At 48.1% G+C, this 19,483-nt stretch overlaps 1 protein-coding gene across 2 annotated transcripts in view; it reads left to right on the top strand.

The window, feature by feature from the left end:
- PRDM10 (PR/SET domain 10) overlaps positions 1-19,483 on the top strand; it is a 1,138,198-nt gene that overhangs the window by 192,052 nt on the left and 926,663 nt on the right. For both annotated transcript variants that reach the window (XM_086956905.1, XM_086956904.1), the window contains exon 5: positions 2,081-2,197. In XM_086956905.1, the coding sequence (XP_086813031.1) occupies positions 2,081-2,197 (117 nt within the window). The remainder of the gene's footprint in view (positions 1-2,080; positions 2,198-19,483) is intronic.

Here is a 19,483-nt window from a genome sequence, read left to right as displayed (position 1 = left end):
GCGTTGCGTGTGTGAGTGGCGTTGCGTGTGTGAGTGGCGTTGCGTGTGTGAGTGGCGTTGCGTGTGTGAGTGGCGTTGCGTGTGTCAGTGGCGTTGCGTGTGTCAGTGGCGTTGCGTGTGTCAGTGGCGTTGCGGGTGTGAGTGGCGTTGCGGGTGTGAGTGGCGTTGCGTGTGTGAGGGGCGTTGCGTGTGTGAGGGGCGTTGCGTGGGTGAGGGGCGTTGCGTGTGTGAGTGGCGTTGCGTGGATGAGTGGCGTTGCGTGGATGAGTGGCGTTGCGTGGATGAGTGGTGTTGCGTGGATGAGTGGGGTTGCGTGGGTGAGTTGTGTTGCGTGTGTGAGTGGTGTTGCTTGGGTGAGTGGTGTTGCGTGGATGAGTGGTGTTGCGTGGCTGAGTGGGGTTGCGTGGGTGAGTTGTGTTGCGTGTGTGAGTGGTGTTGCTTGGATGAGTGGCGTTGCGTGGATGAGTGGCGTTGCGTGGATGAGTGGTGTTGCGTGGATGAGTGGTGTTGCGTGGATGAGTGGGGTTGCGTGGGTGAGTTGTGTTGCGTGTGTGAGTGGTGTTGCTTGGGTGAGTGGCGTTGCTTGGGTGAGTGTGGCATTGCGTGGGTGATAGTGGGCTTGCATGGGTGTGAGTGGCGTTGCATGTCTGAAAGTGGTGCTGTGTGGGTGAAAGTGGCACTGCGTTGGGGTGAGTGGCTTTGCGTGAGTGAGTGAGTGGCGTTGCGTGGGTGAGTGTGGTGTTGCGTGGATGATAGTGGGCTTGCGTGGGTGTGAGTGGCGTTGCGTGTCTGTAAGTGTTGCTGTGTGGGTGAAAGTGGCACAGAGCCTTTGATGTGGCCTGGCGCAGGAGAAATGCTGCTGCTGCTAATTAAATATAAAAAGTGTTTAGGGACTCACGGCTGCCGAGAGTAACAAGGCAGTGCTGGGAGGGGGGCTGCACACCAACTGAAGTGCTCTGGTTGCACGGCCTGCGGCCGGCCGTGTGAAGTGATAAGCCTTTGAAGTACACAGGCATGCTGTGACAGAGGTGTGAGAGGTCTGGCAGGGAACAGATGGCCTGGCTGTGAATCAGGGGGCGGGGCAGCGCTGGGGAAGCCTGTGGGAGGGTGATTGATGCCTTTGATGTGGGGAGGGAGGAGAGCCTTTTGCGAGCCTGCAGGAGAAATGCTGCCGATGCGCGTGCATATTTAATCACGTGATTCACGTGAACTTAAAGAAAACCGCGGCTGAAAGCCCGTGGTTTGAAGAGGATTTTGCCGACTTGAATTCTCCCCATTTCCCATTCCTGCGGAATGGTAAAGGCGAGACCTAAAAACTGGTGTCTGTAAAGTTATGCACCACATATCTGATGTTTCTACGAACTGTAAATAGCATGTAATTATTAATCAATACAAACTGTAGCAGTGCCTATGTGACGGATCTGTAATCACATGTTCATAGACGTTGTTCATTCTTCAAAATAGTCTAATGGAAACCTACCACGGTCAATGTTTTCTATATTTTTATATAAACCATGCAACTAGAGTAAACTAAACACAACAAAACTCATTTGACTGAGAAGCTTGCTTCCATTTTTCCATCATAAATAACATACAAAGTAAGAGATGGTATATTGAGGCTTTCTTTCTGTAAACGAGCATTGCTCAGTGTAGTGTCAGTTGGGGCTGTTAATGTATTTTTTGTTAGACAAAATGGAAAGTGGACGGTAATGCCCTATATAGTGTTCAATTTTATGTGTTATTGCTTTGTAAAGTGAAATGGGACCTCCGCTTGGAATGTTACAATTTGCAAGATGGAATTTTCATGTATTGGAACAGGTTCAAAGATTTCATACGTAGGTCGAAATACCTTGATGTTTATGCCTTAGAAGTAGATACGAGAGAACTAGAATTACAACTAAGTTTTCAACTATCAAATGTTAATGTTTCTGTATGTAATTTTGTATTCAAACATGTTTCGTTTTTTTGCTTACTTTATATTTTATTAATAACAAGTAACGTGTTAGAAATTATAGGCCTAGTTTTTGTTTCTAAATCATGAATTCGAAAAAACCAGCTTACAAGTCTGTTTTGGTTTCAGGTAACTGTTCTCTTACCCAATTCTCAGAGCCTAAATGCTGCTGATTTGTCCGTGCTTGGTGCTGTATCTGAGACCCCTCAGCAAATAGCACTGGATCAGTCTTCTCAAGACAACAGAGTAAGTTCCTCCCACCCCTAAGGATCACTATCTGACAATGACGCGAATGAATGAGGTAGGACTCATGAAAGATGGTTGGATGCACAGGGGCTTGTGTCCTCCAAAGCATCCCTTTCTTAGTACACAGTCAATCATTATGAATCAAATTCTTCCAAAAGGTGTGGCGGTTGTTGACTTTCCATGGTCATTATTGGAAACAGCCGTGGCAGATAGGTGCTTCTTGCTGTGGTTACGTCCGTATTAATAGCACGGCGGTCTCCTGACCTAATATGTTTGCAAGAAAAAGAGCTTTAAGCAGTACTTCTGACAGATAGACTTAGGCTCCGCCCATACATTTATGTTCTTGTCTACAGACCTTTGGCTGGATAGACGGTGTCTGCTTCTATTTAAGAGTGCTTGTTTTACTATGTAAAAAAGTTTGTACTTACAATTAAAAGCTGCATCAATGGCTGTAGGCTTGACTTGTTTAGTGTGAAAACTTACAGCAACATTCCTTTAAGCATGGACTGTTATTGCACAGTGCTAAAGCGTGTCACAAGGTATTTTGTTGCAAGGAATTTCACAGAGCAGTGTTGAGGCCAAGGATTGTGATGTTGGGGACCCATCTGACAAACCATGTGAGAGAAAATGTGCACTATGAGAAACTTTGTAAGGCCGTTTTAGGGAAGGGGTGTATATAGTTTTTCAAACTGAAATTCTGTACACTATTGTAATTGTATCACAGTATGCCTGATAATTCCTTGTGGAAAAGCTTATGCTCAGTATAATAGACCTGAGTGGGTTAAATGAGCAAGTGGTGAAGAGTATAGGCCTGATGGGTTTATTGTAAAAAGTTTTGTTAGAAACCATAGATAAGTGTCACAAGCAGCAACCCGCACAGGAGGTCACAATATTGGTTTGTATGCTTCTTGCCCTTGCTCATGCATATGAGGGTAATGGTCATCTTGACATGGGAAAGCAAAGGCATATACAAAATTCTAAGGTGCCGTCTTAGAATGCTCACTTTATTAGACCAGAGAAGCTTTAAACAAGTGCTTCACAACAGCTCAGCATGTTGTTGTCCCTGTGAATTATCCATTGTACCATTGCTACCCTGTGATTGCTGGTTCATCTTCCATTCATATTATTCTTGACTGTGGATTCCTAATTACTAGCCTGATTCCACCTTTCTGCCTATCTCTACATAGTTCCTATTTCTATGTACATTGCCTGACACCCTGTTGGTATTTATTGACTTATATTATTTTTTCTCGACTCAATGGACTGACCTATTGTGTACCGACCCAATTTCTGCTTCCAGACCTGTCTTGGAATTTTCTCTGGTCTAGACAATAACCGCAATTAGTTTTGACCTTATTGGTGCGAGACTTTGCTTACTTTACCTGCTGCCTTTGCTAGTGTGAGATTATGCCCTACTTGATGCAAGAGTTTGCCGACTTGCTGTCCATTCCCATTGCAAGACTGAGGCTTTATTCTAGTGCCCATTGCCACCTCTTTTAAGCCATTCCTTAATGTTCTATTCTGGGATATCAGCTACTAGTTCTCTCTTGCATTCTATTTCTCTTGGAACTGCATGCTGGGTTCAGCGTGAGTCCTCCTTTCTTCAATGACATCTCCATGTTAAGAGCTGTTCTTGGTGAGAGTGTAGGAACGCGTATTCGGTTTCACAAACTGTGCCTATTCTTGTCATGGTCTCATTTCTAAGTCCCCTTTATTCTCCCTGGTTTGACACAACAACTAATGTCTTCACCATCCTTAACTAGACTGTGCGAACCAAAAACGCCTCACTGTCTTTGAGAGGATAGACTGGATCAATCTCCAGCAACTGGCACCCATTTCTGGTGGTGGTGACAGAGGAAGGGCTTATCTAGAGGAGCAGCCTTTAGAAGAATGTATCTGCTGCAATTGTGTGAAACTGTCGCCTTATTGCAATTTTGGAACCCTTGCATAGTCACTCCAAGGAAGATGGTCTCCAGGATACAATTGTACTCTGTAACTTGATGGAGCTAGGAGCACTCCATCTGGCTTTGAAATCCTTTCTACTCTCTAACTCCATCCTTTATGCATGGCATTTCTTTACATATTTGCGCCAAAGTGTTGTGCATGATTATTGAAGTGATGCAATAATTAGAGTGGTGATAAAGTTAAAAAACAGAAGACCAACAATACACCTGGTATTGCGTCTGGAGAATCACTACAGGGTTCCCAACCCCACAAACATCAATGGGATCAACCATCTGAGCAGCAGTTCTGTGATGCAAGATGCCACCTGGGCAGAGAGGAATCTAATCTTCTCGGACTTGGGTATCCTTGGGAGGTGTCCAAGCCTTCACCTTCTTAGTTGCCATCCCCCCTTCCTCAGTGGCGTAACACAGGCCCCCGCAGTCCCTGCAGTGCGGGGGGGGGGGGGGGCGAGCTGCAGGGGGCCCCCTCATCACAGTACTCAGGCCTGAGAGCTCCATATTAAATACGGAGTGGGGGCCCCTTCATGTACCTTGAAGAGGGGCCCACTCAACTTTCGTTACGCCAGTGCCATTCCTCCTTCCCATTAAACTATTATTACATAACATTCGTCATTAGAATTGGAGTAGTGGTAAACCAAAATGAGAAAAACTGAGGTTATGTTCCACTTATTCCTGGAGTTTATAAAACTTAGACAGATGAAAAAAAATGAAGGAAGAACATGTAGTAAATATAATGAAGCTTACTGTCTGTTGGAAAACATTAAAACCCACGTGGACCCTTTTTATGTTGGGGGGTGGGTCCATAACTATGTTGCAATTTTTTCTTCTGCAAGGATTGGCCTCTTATAATATTTGCTATTTGTTTGGAAAAGCTACCTAATACCTCTGCAGAACAGGAACACTATATAAAACCACCACATTAAAAAATAATTACCTGTCAAAAACGGAAGATAGAATGCCTTTGTTAAGTGTTAAACAATTCGTACAAGTACCCATTGTTTTTCCTTCAGCACTTTGCCGTAAGACCTTTAAACTAAGTGGGCCAAATGGAGTCTCGTATTTTGGCACTAAATATGGTCACTAGTTGTACTACAGTGGAGAACTCTGAGATCCTGTGGTCATATTTGTGGTTCTTCTTCAGTAATACAAAAGTGTGAAATTCCCAAAACATGAATAAGTACAATTTATATCCAAATGGTGCAAAATTAGCGACTAGAAAATGTAACACTATACTAGTTCATTTAAGAAAAACAATTTAGCAATTAGAGATAGTTCACAGAGTTCCTATATACACGCTGAGACTAAAACTCCTCCGCTGGTTTTTGCACCAACCATCCGTTAATTTCTGCCTTAAGGGCCGTAATTTGCCCCAGGCTTTGCATTATCTCTTTTCCCTGTTTGATTAATAGAGAATGCTCTTCTTCTGCCAATTTAAGTTTACACATTAGCTCTTGATTTTTTTCCATACGCAGCGCTCTTGCTCTGGCCATGTAGCTAATAGTTTCTCCCCTCAGACCGCCTTAAAAGTGTCCCAAACCACTATTCTAGAGGCACTGTACCTATTGATGTAAAAAAAAATCAGCTGTCCACTTATTAATATGCTCAATATAATCCCTGTTGACCAATAGCTTCTTAGCGAATGGCCACTTCCCCCTTTTTTTTTATAAAATCTGGAATTCCCACCCCTGGAATTAGCGGATTGTGATCCGATATAACCTTAGGTAAGAGTTTAATGCTAGCTTTATTAAGAAAGGTTGTTGTTCGAAAAAAAAAAATCAATCCTGACACATTTTTTATGTGGACATGAGTAGTATGTGTATCGTATGTTTTGGGAGGTATTTTTAGCCATCTATATATCCACTAACCCATGACTCTTATTAAGTGAGGTTAGTGCCCTATATACCCGGGGTTTCCGCTCTTGATCACTCCCTTGATTGATTTGACCAGTTTGCGGATCTAGGGCTCAAGATTTTCGAAGATCTGGGGATCGTCAGAATTTGACCCATAGATTGAGCATTTAGTAAGACCCAGCCCAAGCTCAACTATTATTATTAGATCGGTTTTATATAGCGCTCGGTTACCCTGGAGCATCCCTGCGCTTTTGCCACCAACCACATCAGAAATAGCGTGAACGAAGATGAATTAACAGAAGAGGAGGGTCTTGAGTTGTTTACGGAAGCGCAAAAGACACGGTTCAGCGCGCAAACCTATGGGGAGAGCATTCCAGAGGGTGGAAACATTAACTGAAAATCTCCTTCCTCCTGAACGGGCCTTTTTTACCCTGGGGATGACAGACAGGTGTTGACAATCTGAGCGTAAAGTTCTGCTCGCTTTGTACGGGGTCACCATCTTCTGAAGGATGGGAGGGCCTTTGCCTTGCAAGATTTTGTGTGCAAGGCATAGGGATTTAAATTTCACTCTCTCCCGTATTGGCAACCAATGTAGTGCCCTCAGTGCTGGTTTAGCAGAGCAGGACATGGGGATGTTATAGAGTGTTCGTGCTGCCGCATTTTGAACTTGTTGCAGTCTGTTCAAAGTGCTTTCAGGGGCCCCAAGGTAAATCGCATTATTAAAGTCCAGCCTGGACATAACCAGACTCTGAATCAGGAGCTTTCTCGATGTGAAAGCGATGAGGGGCAGTATCTTACGTATTGATCTGAGAAGACCAAAGCAGACACCCGCCAGTTTGGAAGCCTGGGTTCTGAGGGAGAGATCTCGCTCCATCCAGATGCCCAAGCTCTTGATCTCATCCTTAGGTTCCGGAAGACACCCCAGGCAACTGGGCCAGGCTAGGCTGGGAAAGGATGGATTTTTAGGTCCCATCACCATGATCTCAGTTTTGGACCCATTCAATTTGAGTGCTGAGTTCCCCATCCAGGAGTGGACCTGTGAGAGGCAGGCATGGAGTGTCTGGGAGTTCTCCAAAGATTGGGAGAGGGCGAACACCAATTGGGTGTCGTCGGCGTAGCTCACGATCTTGATGTTGAATGGAGCCACCACCTCCTCCAAGGGGGCCATATACACGTTGAATAGTGTAGGACTCAGAGAGGAGCCCTGAGGCACACCACAATGGAGGTGGGTGGATGCCGACCGTGCGTCCCCTTCCCATACCTGGAAAGATCTTTCACTAAGGAATGACCTAAGCCAGTTTAGCGCTGTCCCTCTCACTCCGGCGTCCGAAAGTCTCTGGAGTAGCACTTGATGATTTACAGTGTCGAACGCTGCACTCAGGTCCAGGAGGATCACTGCCACTGATCCCCCCGAGTCCAGAATGCAGCGTGCCTCCTCCATGACTGCCAGCAAGGCGGTGTCAGTGCCTTGGCCCGGGCGGAAGCCTGTTTGGGAGCATTTTAGCACACCATTGGTCTCCACAAAGTTGGAAAGCCTAGCATTGACCAGTTTTTCTGCGATTTTGCTCAGTCCTGGGAGGAGCGAAATGGGCCTATAGTTGGCCATGTCTGAAGGGTCCAAAGAGGGTTTTTTCAGAAGGGCTTTCACTATTGCACTCTTCCAGTTAGGTGGCACAATGCCTGTGCCTAACGAGGCGTTAATACCTTCAGTAATAGGCTCCACAATGGAGGGGGCAACCTGTTTGAGAATTCTCATAGGGGCAACGTCCCGGGGGGAACCACTCTTAATTGAGCATAGGGTTTTAAGGACTTCATCCCTGTTGACTGGTCCAAACGATTCCAGAGTTATCTGGGGGCACCCTTCCTCCTCCCATCACTCGGGTCCAATCTTGGGCGGGGGAAGTGAGGTAAGAATTTTTTCTATTTTTGTGTTAAAATATTCCGCCAGATTATTACATTTGGTCTCCAGGTTCTCCGTGGGGGCAGAGGGTGAAGGAACTTTCAGGAGTTCTTTGACCACCAGAAAGGTTTCTCTAGAGGAGTTAGAGGCATTGTTAATTCTGTCCTCGAGAAACTGAGTTTTAGCCAGCCGGATGGCGGTTTTGTACCTCCTCATTGCTGTTCGATATTCCATTTTACTGGCTTCCTCCCAGTTCTTCCTCCAGGAGCGCTCAAATTTTTTGCATGTCCTCCGCATAGCCCTTAGCTCAGATGTATACCATGGAGCGGTGGGAAGTCTTTTCTCCCTTATGCCTGTCGATCTTATGGGAAGGACAGCGTCTAAGGTGTTGGAGATCCACCTGCAGAGGTCTGCGTCTGCTGAGATAGGATCATGTGAAAGAGGTGGACGCAGCAAGTGAAATTTTCCACTGATAGCCTTGCCCATGGTCTGTCCGGTGCACCAACCTTAGAGGGAGGGCTGCTTTCACGTTTCGTTTCCCAAGTAAAAGGGATCAGAAAATGATCCGTCCATGGTAAAGGGATAGGGGGGACTGCTTTCATGGTGGAGATATTTGCCAAGATAGGATCAAGCAGGTGGCCTTTATTGTGAGTAGGATCTCGGCTTATAAGGTCTATTCCATAAGTTTTAAGGTCACGCAGGAGGGCAGTCGCCGGCCGCTCTTCCTGGTCGTCAAAATGGAGATTGAAGTCTCCCAGGGCGACAAAATTTGTCGCGGAGGCGGCACCAACCATTACCATTTCCATTAGAGAGCTGATAAAGTTACCCATCTTTCCAGGGGGGCGATAGATTAACAGGCCAGACAGGGTAACGGTGGGTGAGACTTGGAAAGAGAACTTACAGCTTTCACAGTCTTCAACTTCGCCTTTCTGAATTCTACAGGTCAGTGAGTTCTTATTCAGAATGGCTACGCCTCCTCCTCGGCCAAGTGGCTGATCCTGTGAGAGAATGAGAAAGCCAGGGGGGAGGGAGATAACCATATCTGCTTCAGCACCCTGTGTAAGCCATGTTTCTGTTAGGAACAGGATGTCTATCTCCTGTTCCCGGATGAGGAGATTGACCTCAAGCGAGTGTCTAGGTAAAGATCTGCAGTTCAGCAGTCCGAGGCGAATTGTGTGTTTTCCAGGTGCTAGATTAGGGGGGCGGCATAGGGCGCAGTGAGAAAAAGGTGGCGGACCGGTATTGACCAGGGAGCAGTATGAAGAAGGCAGGGAGCGTAACTAAAGTAATGTTTCTATGGAGTAGGTGAGAGGGGTACCAGGTGAATTCAGCAGAGTGTCTGGCCCTAGGCTCGTCTGGGCTCGGACGGGCGCAGACGGGCATGACTCTGGCACGACTCCGGCGCGTCCGCTGTCCGCTGCGCGGAGTCATGGCCGTTCTTTATGAGCGCTGCTAGAGCGCGTCACTCACGCACCCCCACTCAATATGGCCGCCAAAGTTGTTGACAACCAGCTCTCGGTGTCTACACTCGACCGAGAGCTGACCGGGGGCAGAGGGAGGGAGGGAGAGGCACAACAGCGATCCTACAACAAAGAAAGTCACAACACGCCTATTTAAATCAAGTGTGGCGAAGCTGGCGCTATGAACTAAAGTGCTTTAAAATACGAACAGTTAAAAAGTAAGTCCAGCGCTGAGCGCGATGTGCAAAAGGGAAAGAGACAGAGACCACCCGGCTTCCGCCTCATGTGGGAAATGAGCAGCTGTTATCGCCCATCTTCCTAACGTATCAGCTGCCTTTCGCTTGACTTGGCCCGAAGATGTTTTAGCCAAGATGGCTACCCCTCGGATGTTTGAAGTTTGGGATGTAGATGTCAAAAAGTTATATCCCTGAATTGTCATCCAATGTCTTTTTTCCCACGGGACATGGGTCTCTTGCAATATTGAATGAATTTAGCTTTATCAGCTCCCCCAGCTTTCCCCTCTTGGCTGCGTCATTAAGTCCTGAATACATTGTATATCCTGAGCTTAACAGAGCATAAATAAATAAACAAGTAACAAATCGTATAACTCTTGTTTTCTTCTTTTATTTTTGCAGTGGTTCTTCTTAAAATACGCTAGCCGTTGCCAACACGTGTTTCGTCTTTGGTGGTAATAGACCACAGACTTCTTCAGGGCTAAAATTATTTCCTCAGTTCTTTTTTTTTGTAACCCAATCCATGATATGTCGAAAATGCGATCTTAATAGCTCCAAAAGTTTGTGTTTCCCGGCTCCATATAACTGCAAATCAAAATTATACTCTACGTGTGGGGAGAGACCATGAGTTCTACCGAAGACAGAGTAACGTCTCGTTTGGAGAAGGATAACTGGCGTGTAGCTACACATGGTCTCTCCCCACACGTGGAGTATAATTTTGATTTGCGGTTATATGGAGCCGGGAAACACAAACTTTTGGAGCTATTAAGATCGCATTTTCGACATATCGTGGGTTGGGTTACAAAAGAAAAAAACTGAGGAAATAATTTTAGCCCTGAAGAAGTCTGTGGTCTATTACCACCAAAGACGAAACACGTGTTGGCAACGGCTAGAGTATTTTAAGAAGAACCACTGCAAAAATAAAAGAAGAAAACAAGAGATATACGATTTGTTACTTGTTTATTTATTTATGCTCTGTTAAGCTCAGGATATACAATGTATTTATGTTTCTAAGGTGTTTACTTGATCATGCCTTATTGGTTGTAGATTGATGGCCTAAACCTTATGCTTTGAGCTTTCTGTATTATTCGTATCACTCTTAACATCACAAAAACCCAGCGCAACTACCACCCAGCCATCTTTTCCTGTTCTTGTCATTAAGTACTGCTACATTGATCGAGCAGATGTGTATTCTCCCTATCTTAACTTGATTTTAGCAATTCTTTGCAGTTCTACCAATCCTCTTTTCCCAACCGTTATCTCCAACACTATACAATTCATACTCTGAATTACGCATATGTCTTTTAATTGTCCACATATTTCTTCTTCTCCTCTGGGTATGTTTTTTTCACATTTTATCCCCCTGCCCCCCTTCACCTCCCAAAACCCCCGCCCCCATCCCCTCTGAGAGGCACTCAGGTGTCCGTGTGATGGGTGCATCGCACATAGCTGAGATCCCATATACATACAATGCCTTTATTTAGTACATGCTGTGTAGTTACTATATCCTATCCTCATTCTAGTGTTTTTGGTTATGCTGCCCAACAGATAAGAAAAAAAAAGGAAAGAAAAGCCCCAAGAGGAAACCCCTGATTTGTGTATCTTTTCATTCTTCTCACCCTATCAAGCTACCCAGATACTCCTTAGTTTTTATCTTGGACGTAAAGAACTGTGTTTGTCTACTCCAAACAACCTTTAACCGGGCAGAATTGTTCAAGAAGGCCTGGGCCCTTTTTATCCTGGAAGGGTTTAATCATCTGCCTCAACCTCCACCGTCTTTCGACGGTGGTATGGCAGAAGTCTGGCGAACAAAATAGGAAACTCCATCCATGGGTCGCATTTGCCTCAGGTCTTGCCTTTTCAAAGATAGCTTGAAGTAACAAAAAGCTGCCAAAGTATACCAGAATGGCTCGTGGCAATACCCCTGCTCTTACTGGCTGCTTTTGTACAAAAGGCACCCTATGTGCCCGCTGAACTTCCAATGACCAATTCCAGTCTGTGAGCTCTGGAAGCGATTCTCTGAACAACTCAATGACATACCTACAGGCATCATCCCCCTCCGGAACACCAAGAACGCGTAAGTTATTTCGCCGTTGACGGTTCTCATGTTCTTCCAGTTTCCACTGGATATCGGCTATCTGTGCCTCCTGCGACTTAGTCTGCTCCTGAGTGCTTGTGAGATCTGATTCTGTGGCGCAAATCCTTGCCTCCAAAACCGTCACCCACTCCCCAAACGCACTACTTTTTTGTCAATTTTCGCACCACTCCCTGTACTTTTCTCATCGCAGCCTGAGCCTTACGCCCATCTTGCCGCGTCTTCTTGCGGTGGGTGGCTATTGCCTGGAAGATAGTCTCTAGCATTGGTGTACTAGGCTCACCCTTTTCTTCATTTGCTTGGGAGCCCATAAGTTGGACCGAGGGGGTATAGTCCCATGTAAGGTCTCTCTCTCGCGTTTTCCTTCTCCTCTGGATCGTCCTAGACTTTCCCCCATCTGACAGTTCAATCTCAACATCACTATTGCTTAAATCAGCGTTGCTGCTGTCCATAATCTCCTCTGACCATTTTCCCCATCCGAGACAGAGAAAAAATCAAGCTCCTTTTCAGACTCCTTTTCAGGCTTCCTACCCCCACCCATGCTTTCCTATTCTGTTTCTATTTCTGTTCGTATTATTCCTACCCCCACCCATGCTTTCCTATTCTGTTTCTATTTCTGTTCGTATTACCGGCTGGCCTAAGATATCAGCGGCATGGACTACCGTGGCAGCATCTTCAACATTGTCAGCCTTGTCAGTGATATTAACATCAGGAGTACTACCTTCTATGGGTGCAGGCCCTATTTATATAGCAGTCAGTCCGTCATCAGCTTCACCCCCGCTTGTTTTCACTGGGGATAGAGGATTAACCACCAAGTCTACCTTAAAAGCACCTCATGATACCTTTGTAGCTGGCGGCCCCTCACAGTTCACGCCACTCTGGTCTCCGGTGCGTTAGTTGCCTTCTCGCCAGGGCCCCTCATGAGATCCATCACTGTGGGACCGGCCGGCTTAGCCACGGCTCCTCCTTTCTTCTTTTCCGAGATCGTCCCCGCTCCTGTACCGGCTCCTTCACCTCGGCAGCCCCGTGCGGACTTTGAATCCAAGGTCTCAGCTTCCTCCGTGTCTGTGCTTGCCGCGGCACCAGAGTTCTTCAAGGCAAGTTTTGCCTTTGCTTTCGCCAGCGCCGCCGCCAATTTTGGGCCCATTTCTGCAGCTTTCTCGGCCCGCACGAGCTCTGCCGTCTCCAGAGTAACCACGATAGGCGCCAACTCCACCGATGCCGCCGCTGACTCCAACGCCAGATCCGTCACCCAGAGACCTGCCTCTCCCCCAGCGCAGTACGTGTGCAGAATCGAGATCGCAGAGGATGCTGAAGATGCAGTGGATGCCAAAAATGGCCCCTTCAGGTATTTGAAGTATCTGAGCAGTGCCAATCCGATACAAGCCCCCAGCAGCTGGATGTATTGCCCCTGTGGGAATAGAGGGGTGCGGATAAGCTCTGTCTGCATAGTTCCGTTTCTCTGCCTCTTCGCCCGAAAAAATCACAGACAGCGGTCAAAAAGTCATAGGGCTCTCAGCATAGTGCGCAGCAACGGTCTCAGCCGACCGCCATCGTGCCTCTTTTATACTGGGCTTTTCTATTGTATTAGGGGCACCTCGAACATGAGGTCTTGTACATCAGTACCGTTGAGTGTGGTGTCTGGTCCACAGTGAGTTACAGGAACCAGCATATGGTGTGAAGAATATGAAGTTGGCGCACTAAACTGTTATTTGTATTTTACGGATTACTAATTATTTAGAAGTTAGGCAAACGTATATCATGTTACACTTACCTGATCTCAGGTGTGTAAGCAGTAATGCCTTAAAGTTGCCCTTCTTTAAAGAAACATTTATTTGCCATTTTATAAACAACAAAGCAGCACTGTGATCAAAGGTTGAATTGCAATATCAATTTATACAAAACATGGTTCATATCTTGATGACAGAGACAGTTGTAAAGCACAAGGAAAATAAGAGTACAAACATAGCCAGATGTTTATATCCTGCCACCAGCTCTGACCTAAGTGTGACCAAACTCTATTTATACATCAATATCCGTGGAGTCATGCTCCGAGGCATGTCCAGCCAGACCTAAAAATGTATTCCATATTACACCCTCGACTTCCTAATAGACTTGTTTTAATTTAGCATCCACATGGGTGTGTCATATTTGTTTCCTCTGCCACCTACCACTCAGAGACATCTTGTTTCCATAGGGCCTTAGAGGGAGCCCTAACCACTATCCATGTGATGACCACCATCCTCCTTGCCAAATGTTATGGATAACTGCAGATACCAGTATGTCATTTTGTGCTTCTTGGGGGTGAACACGATTACCCAACAAACAAAGCTGAGGTGGGAGTGTACAAGCCAATGTGGTAGTGGTATTCAACCTATTTACTACCCCCACCCAGAACTCTGTCACCTGGGTGTAGTCCCATGCTAAGTGCATAAAATCTGCTTCCCCAAATCCACAACGGGGACACGCAGAAGTGCACTCTGGATTGAGTCTGTGCATGCAACGGGAGTCATGTATATATGGTGTAAAAAATGAATGAATATGAAACGGGCATTGATGGACACTGACTCCAACAAAGCACAAATCCTGTCCCAGTCCACATCTGAAAACCGAGCCCGAACATCTGCCTTTCAGACCCTTTTCACCTTCAATTTGCCCCCAGCGCCATATGAAGCAACGAGATAGAATGACGACCTGACCCCAGCATCAACAGCACACACAGTGCAACCACCCCAGCCGTCACCCCTTTCTCTATTTGAAGCTCCCGTTGCAACTGCCTACGTTCCCCATAGGTCGAACCTCAACACTGCCCCCTCATCAGAGCCTTCGTAGCTTCCCAATCGACAGAACGGGTACCCGTCGATCCCTAATTAGACTCCAAGTACCTTGTCGAGGTCTGCGACAGTGAGTCCCTGCTTACAATATTTGCCAGGGCATCAACCAGGAATCGCCAGTTCCTTGATTGTGCTGTGGACCCTTCCCAAGCCTATTTATAGAGTCCCAGTGAGTGAGCTGATAAGAAATGGGCTAAGTGTGTTACTTTTGACAAATTGTCCAGTGACAAGCACGCTACCAGCACCCTATCTCGTCTACTGTATGTGTGGTTTGGAGACGGAATGGTAGGCGAAGGCTTTGTTTCATGGTCAGCGAGTTCTCCAAGTACTGCCAAATTGGACATCAACCCTTAAAGAGCCCAGGTCATGTGCGGCTTCGTTTTGGGCTTAGGGGGCAATCTATCTCCCTCGATGTCCAATACACAGTTAAAATCTGCCAGCCAAAAGAGCAGGCCATCAAGATCCAAGCCAATAACAGCTTGCAGCCTAAAGAAGAATTGGTAGTTGTTGCCATTAGGTGCATATAAAGTAACCAAGCAGATAGCCATCCCATCAAGCTGACCCGGTAAGATGACATATCTCCCTTCCACGTCAGCTACCACATAAGTGGGTACAAAGGGGATCTCTGGAGCCACCCAAACCAGTACTCCCCTAGCGTAGGTTGAATAGTCGGCATGATACAGCTGACCTTTCCATTTTTTGGCCACCATGTCAAGCTCTGCATCGTTAAGATGTGTCTCTTGGAGACAAGCACTGTTTTCCTTACGGCGCTTAAAGAAGGTTAATACCCTATATTATTTGACATAGGTACCCCAACCTCCGGACATTCCAGCTACGTATGTTATAGCTACCTCCCATAAGTGCAATACTTTAATGCATGGTGCGAATCCTCACCCGTATTATTGCCACGGTCCGACAGTGCTGCAGGAAAACTGAATGGACAAACTAGAAACAAGAAAACATTCCCTCCCACCCCAGGACAAACCTAGTGTAACTGTAATCCTACGTAGGTTCACTTTAACCATGTGCCAGGACAAAATAATTTCCCTGACCTATCCAACTGGGATAGGAGTCCCAACTCTGTACCCCTCCCTGTCCCAGCCTAATCTGCAGTCCACTAAGTGCACATAAGTTGGTCAAGTGAAAAGGAGTAGCATGACATTGATCGAATGTACATACCACTGTACACATGGATTTTGTCTAGATCTTTGTTGAAAAAGATAAGTGTTAAACAGAGCAAAGCAAAATTTGTTGCAATTATTTAGTGGTGAAATAGCTAGACCAAATTATTCTGTCTGGCACGTTACAGATTCCTCAGGGCTTGCACAAGAGCAGATGCCCTGCATCCCCATTAGTACATGTCACTCATGTGGCATGAGAAAGGCTTTACAGTAAACAACATCACTCTTAGTCTCTGGTACCACATCTATAGGAAGAAGCTGATTGTCACTCTCTAGGGAATCTGAAGCGGCTGCAGATGAACCAGACTCAGCCACTGTGAAGTACCCTTGTCCGCCACCTGCATGGTTCCTTCATCCTTTATTGTGATTCTATCTCCCCCTGTCCTGGGGCCTCCCGGTACCACAGAATAACGGTGCCCCGAAGATGTACCAGACCCCCAGGCTGTGGACTGAACCTTCTCCCATATTTCCAGCAAGTCTAGGACATCCTCCGGGTGCTCAAAAAAGTGTGCTTTACATTAGAGAGGACCTTCAATTTGGATGAATAAAGCAACATATACTTGAGGTTCATAGCAGGTAATTTCTGCTTAACTTCCAGGAATGACATATGCTGCCCTTGGGCCTTCCTAGTATAGTCCGGGTAAATAGCGAGAGAGTCAAATTTTGGTATTTCCCGTTCGCTAGCAGCTCGGACAATACAACCTATGACTCATGTCCCTATAAATAAATATCTAAAAGAAGCAGGTTAGTGTTAGATTCCTTACCTTAGAACAGGGGTCCCCAAACCGGTCCTGGAGGGCCGGATCCATGCCAGATTTTTAAAATAACTACATGTATCTCAATGGGGATATCCGAAAAATCTGGCATGGATCCGGCCCTCCAGGACCGGTTTGGAGACCCCTGCCTTAGAATATCCCGAGGCGTCAGGCTGGATACGGAAAGTTTTCGTCAGCAGTACCCTTGCGCGTCGGTAGGCGTCGTCTGTGGCTCCGCGTCCGTTGCCGGCGTCGTGATCGCCGGGATGACGTCGTCGGAGTACTTAGACGCTGTCCTCGCGCGCTGTCAGTTCTTCTTTTTTCCGCGCCAGCAAGCGCAGATCCGGGAAGAGCAGTACTCTAGTGATTTCTTGACTAACTTTTTTGATCTCTTTTGATCACTTTTCGAGTCGATTATCGGCTCGCGGTGCCGTTAGGGATGCCTGGGTTTAAACCTTGCGAAGCCTGTCACCCCCTGATGTCGGTGACCGACCCCCACCATCGGTGCCTTTACTGTCTCGGGACGACAATGATGACAAGTCGTGCCCCGACTGCCGGGCCTTGACCTCGAAGGCTAGACGGGAGCGGTACCGTAAGCTGCTCGAGCTCCGCAGTCGGCCCCGCGCCGCTCGAGGTCCGGTTGAGGAGGAAGTAGAGGGACCGATCGCGGGGCCGCAGTCATCGCTGCTCGTCGAGTCACCACCACTCGTCGGGCTCCAAGTCCTCCGGTAAGTCGAGGCATTTGAAAAAGAAGTTGAAGAAACGTCATAGCTCTTCCGACTCTCCCTGACGCTCGCGCAGCGTAGCTGGGGGGTTCGGACGACACCACCCGCACGGCTCCGCCGGAGCCGCAGGCCCGCGTCCAGCTCCATACCCACCGGTTCCGGGGCTGCACGCTACGCCAGAGGAGATAGGTGCTTTCCTCACGGCCATGAGGGCTCACTTCCCTCCATCGGAACCTGCCGAGGCACCTTAGCGCCCGTGGGTCCGACTGGGAGCCCTAGCGGGCCGGCGGCTCCAGCCCCGGTGCCGTCGGGTGCTTTGACCCCTGGCGCCGTCGTCTACTCCGGTACCAACGCCGCCGGGCCCCACAGGATCCAGACCTGGATCCGGGTCGTCGCCAGTCGACCTCACGACTCCTCCGCTGGCGCCGACCCCAAGGGTGTCGCTCCCGGTGCCGTCTTCGGACGACATTATCCCCGGTTTCAGCCCTGGTCCGGGTGCGACGCCGGAGCAGCGCCGCTCGGCGCCGTCTCCGACGCCGATGGGTGAACAGTTCACCTACAACCCGGCTCCATCATTTTTCCCTGGTTTCCAGGAGGTGGATGACGAGGAGGACTGGGAGGGGTCTGAGGACCCTCTGGCACAGCAGTGCCAGTTGAGCCAGGACTGGGCAGATGAGCTGGGGGAGGCCAGTGGTCTAGACCCTTCGCCTGACACTGGATTAATCTCTCCTCCCTCTGTGCAGGCGCTTTTCCTGCATGAGGGCGTATGGGGCGGAGCACCACCAGTCTCAGAAGAAGGAGAAAGAGATTGAAAGGTGCTGGTGGTCTGAGGCTGCCTCACTCTGGTAGCAGTGCAGCAGGCAGTGTACAAACCCACCCTGCGCATGTGTGGTGGACGTCCGATTTCAATATCGCCCAAGTCACACATGTGCAGAGTGTGTCTGTGAGGCAGTAGTGAGGGCAAGCAGATGCTACCCGAAGCAGCTGGTTTTCCAGGACTTCGGTCGGATTTTCGGCTCGCCCGGATCTCTGACGTAGCTAAGCTTAGAACATTCTTCTAGTTCTAGGATCCTGCCTCCTCCTCTGACTGGATGACTGTTGATAGAGTCACCCTATGACAATAGGAGGCGGGAATTCAAGAACTGCTTCCTGCGCTGGTTTCGTATTTCCCTCCTTCCTTGAAGCAGCTTCAACCCGATCCGAGAGAAACCCCCCCGCTGAAGCTGAAAACAGTGAGTACTTAATGTGCTTTTGATTTATTTATTTATATATTTTTGCTGATTTATATAGCTCGAACTCGACCCGCAGGTATCGGAGCGTTTTACACGAACACCAGTTACGTATCACAAGGATACATTCATTTTAGATATGCACGGGGAGATAATAAGTGAATTGCCCAGAATCAGGATGCTGAGCCCACGCGAGGATCGAACCCGGTTCCCCAGCGCACTAAGCTCACAACACCACAAACCTCTGGCCCGGACCTTAAGCGGACTTCGGCTGCCTCCGCCTGGACCACTGACAGCGGTATGCCAGCTCGCGCAATGGACTGCTCCTCGGCCCCCTACCCTCCTTGCATCGGGCTGCTCTTCGGCGGTGAAGGGCAAGGGTGTAGGTCGCGCGAGTGTGGGGGCCGGGGTCACTTTTAAGTGCTGCACCTGCCTCACCACTTTCAAAAGTCACCAGCCGCTACTGCCTCCATGGCTTCGGAGGAGGGGGCTACTTATAGCGTGGTATTGAACAGGGCGGCCAAGGCCTTGGCTCTTGAGCTCCCTGTCGTGGCCGTGAGGACTAACCTCCTCACTGAGGTGCTCAAACCGCAGGCAAGCTCCTCGGAGCCTCTACTGCCATTTAACGAAGCCCTCACTGACGTTCTGATCGGCACCTGGTCCAAGCCCTCTACAGGCCTCCCTGTGGATCAGAACGTTGTCCGACGCCACCGCCCGCCTCGGGGCGACCCCTGCTTTCTGTCCGTTCACCCCACCCCTGAGAGCCTGGTGATTCAGGCCTCTATGTCCCAGACCGCATTGCCGATCGCTCTTCTGGATCGGAAATCCAAAAGGTATGATCAGTTTGGGAAGAAACTGTTCTCCTCTCTGAGTTAGGGGCTGCGGTCTGTCAACACTGCCTGCCTTTTGAGCCGTTACACCCACTCTATGTGGGATACGTTTGCGGAGGTGCTGCCACAGTGTCCGGAGGAAGTCCGGACACAGCTCGCCCAAGCCCTGGCGGAGGGGCGGGATGCAGCACAGGACTCGATCAGATGTGGACTTGACACCACGGATTCGC

This window comes from Lissotriton vulgaris, chromosome 2_1 (assembly GCF_964263255.1).
Source record: "Lissotriton vulgaris chromosome 2_1, aLisVul1.2, whole genome shotgun sequence".
In the NCBI taxonomy this organism is placed as follows: Eukaryota; Metazoa; Chordata; class Amphibia; order Caudata; family Salamandridae; genus Lissotriton; species Lissotriton vulgaris.
Note: the sequence above shows the minus strand (reverse complement) of the source record. Positions and strands in the feature narration are given on the sequence as shown.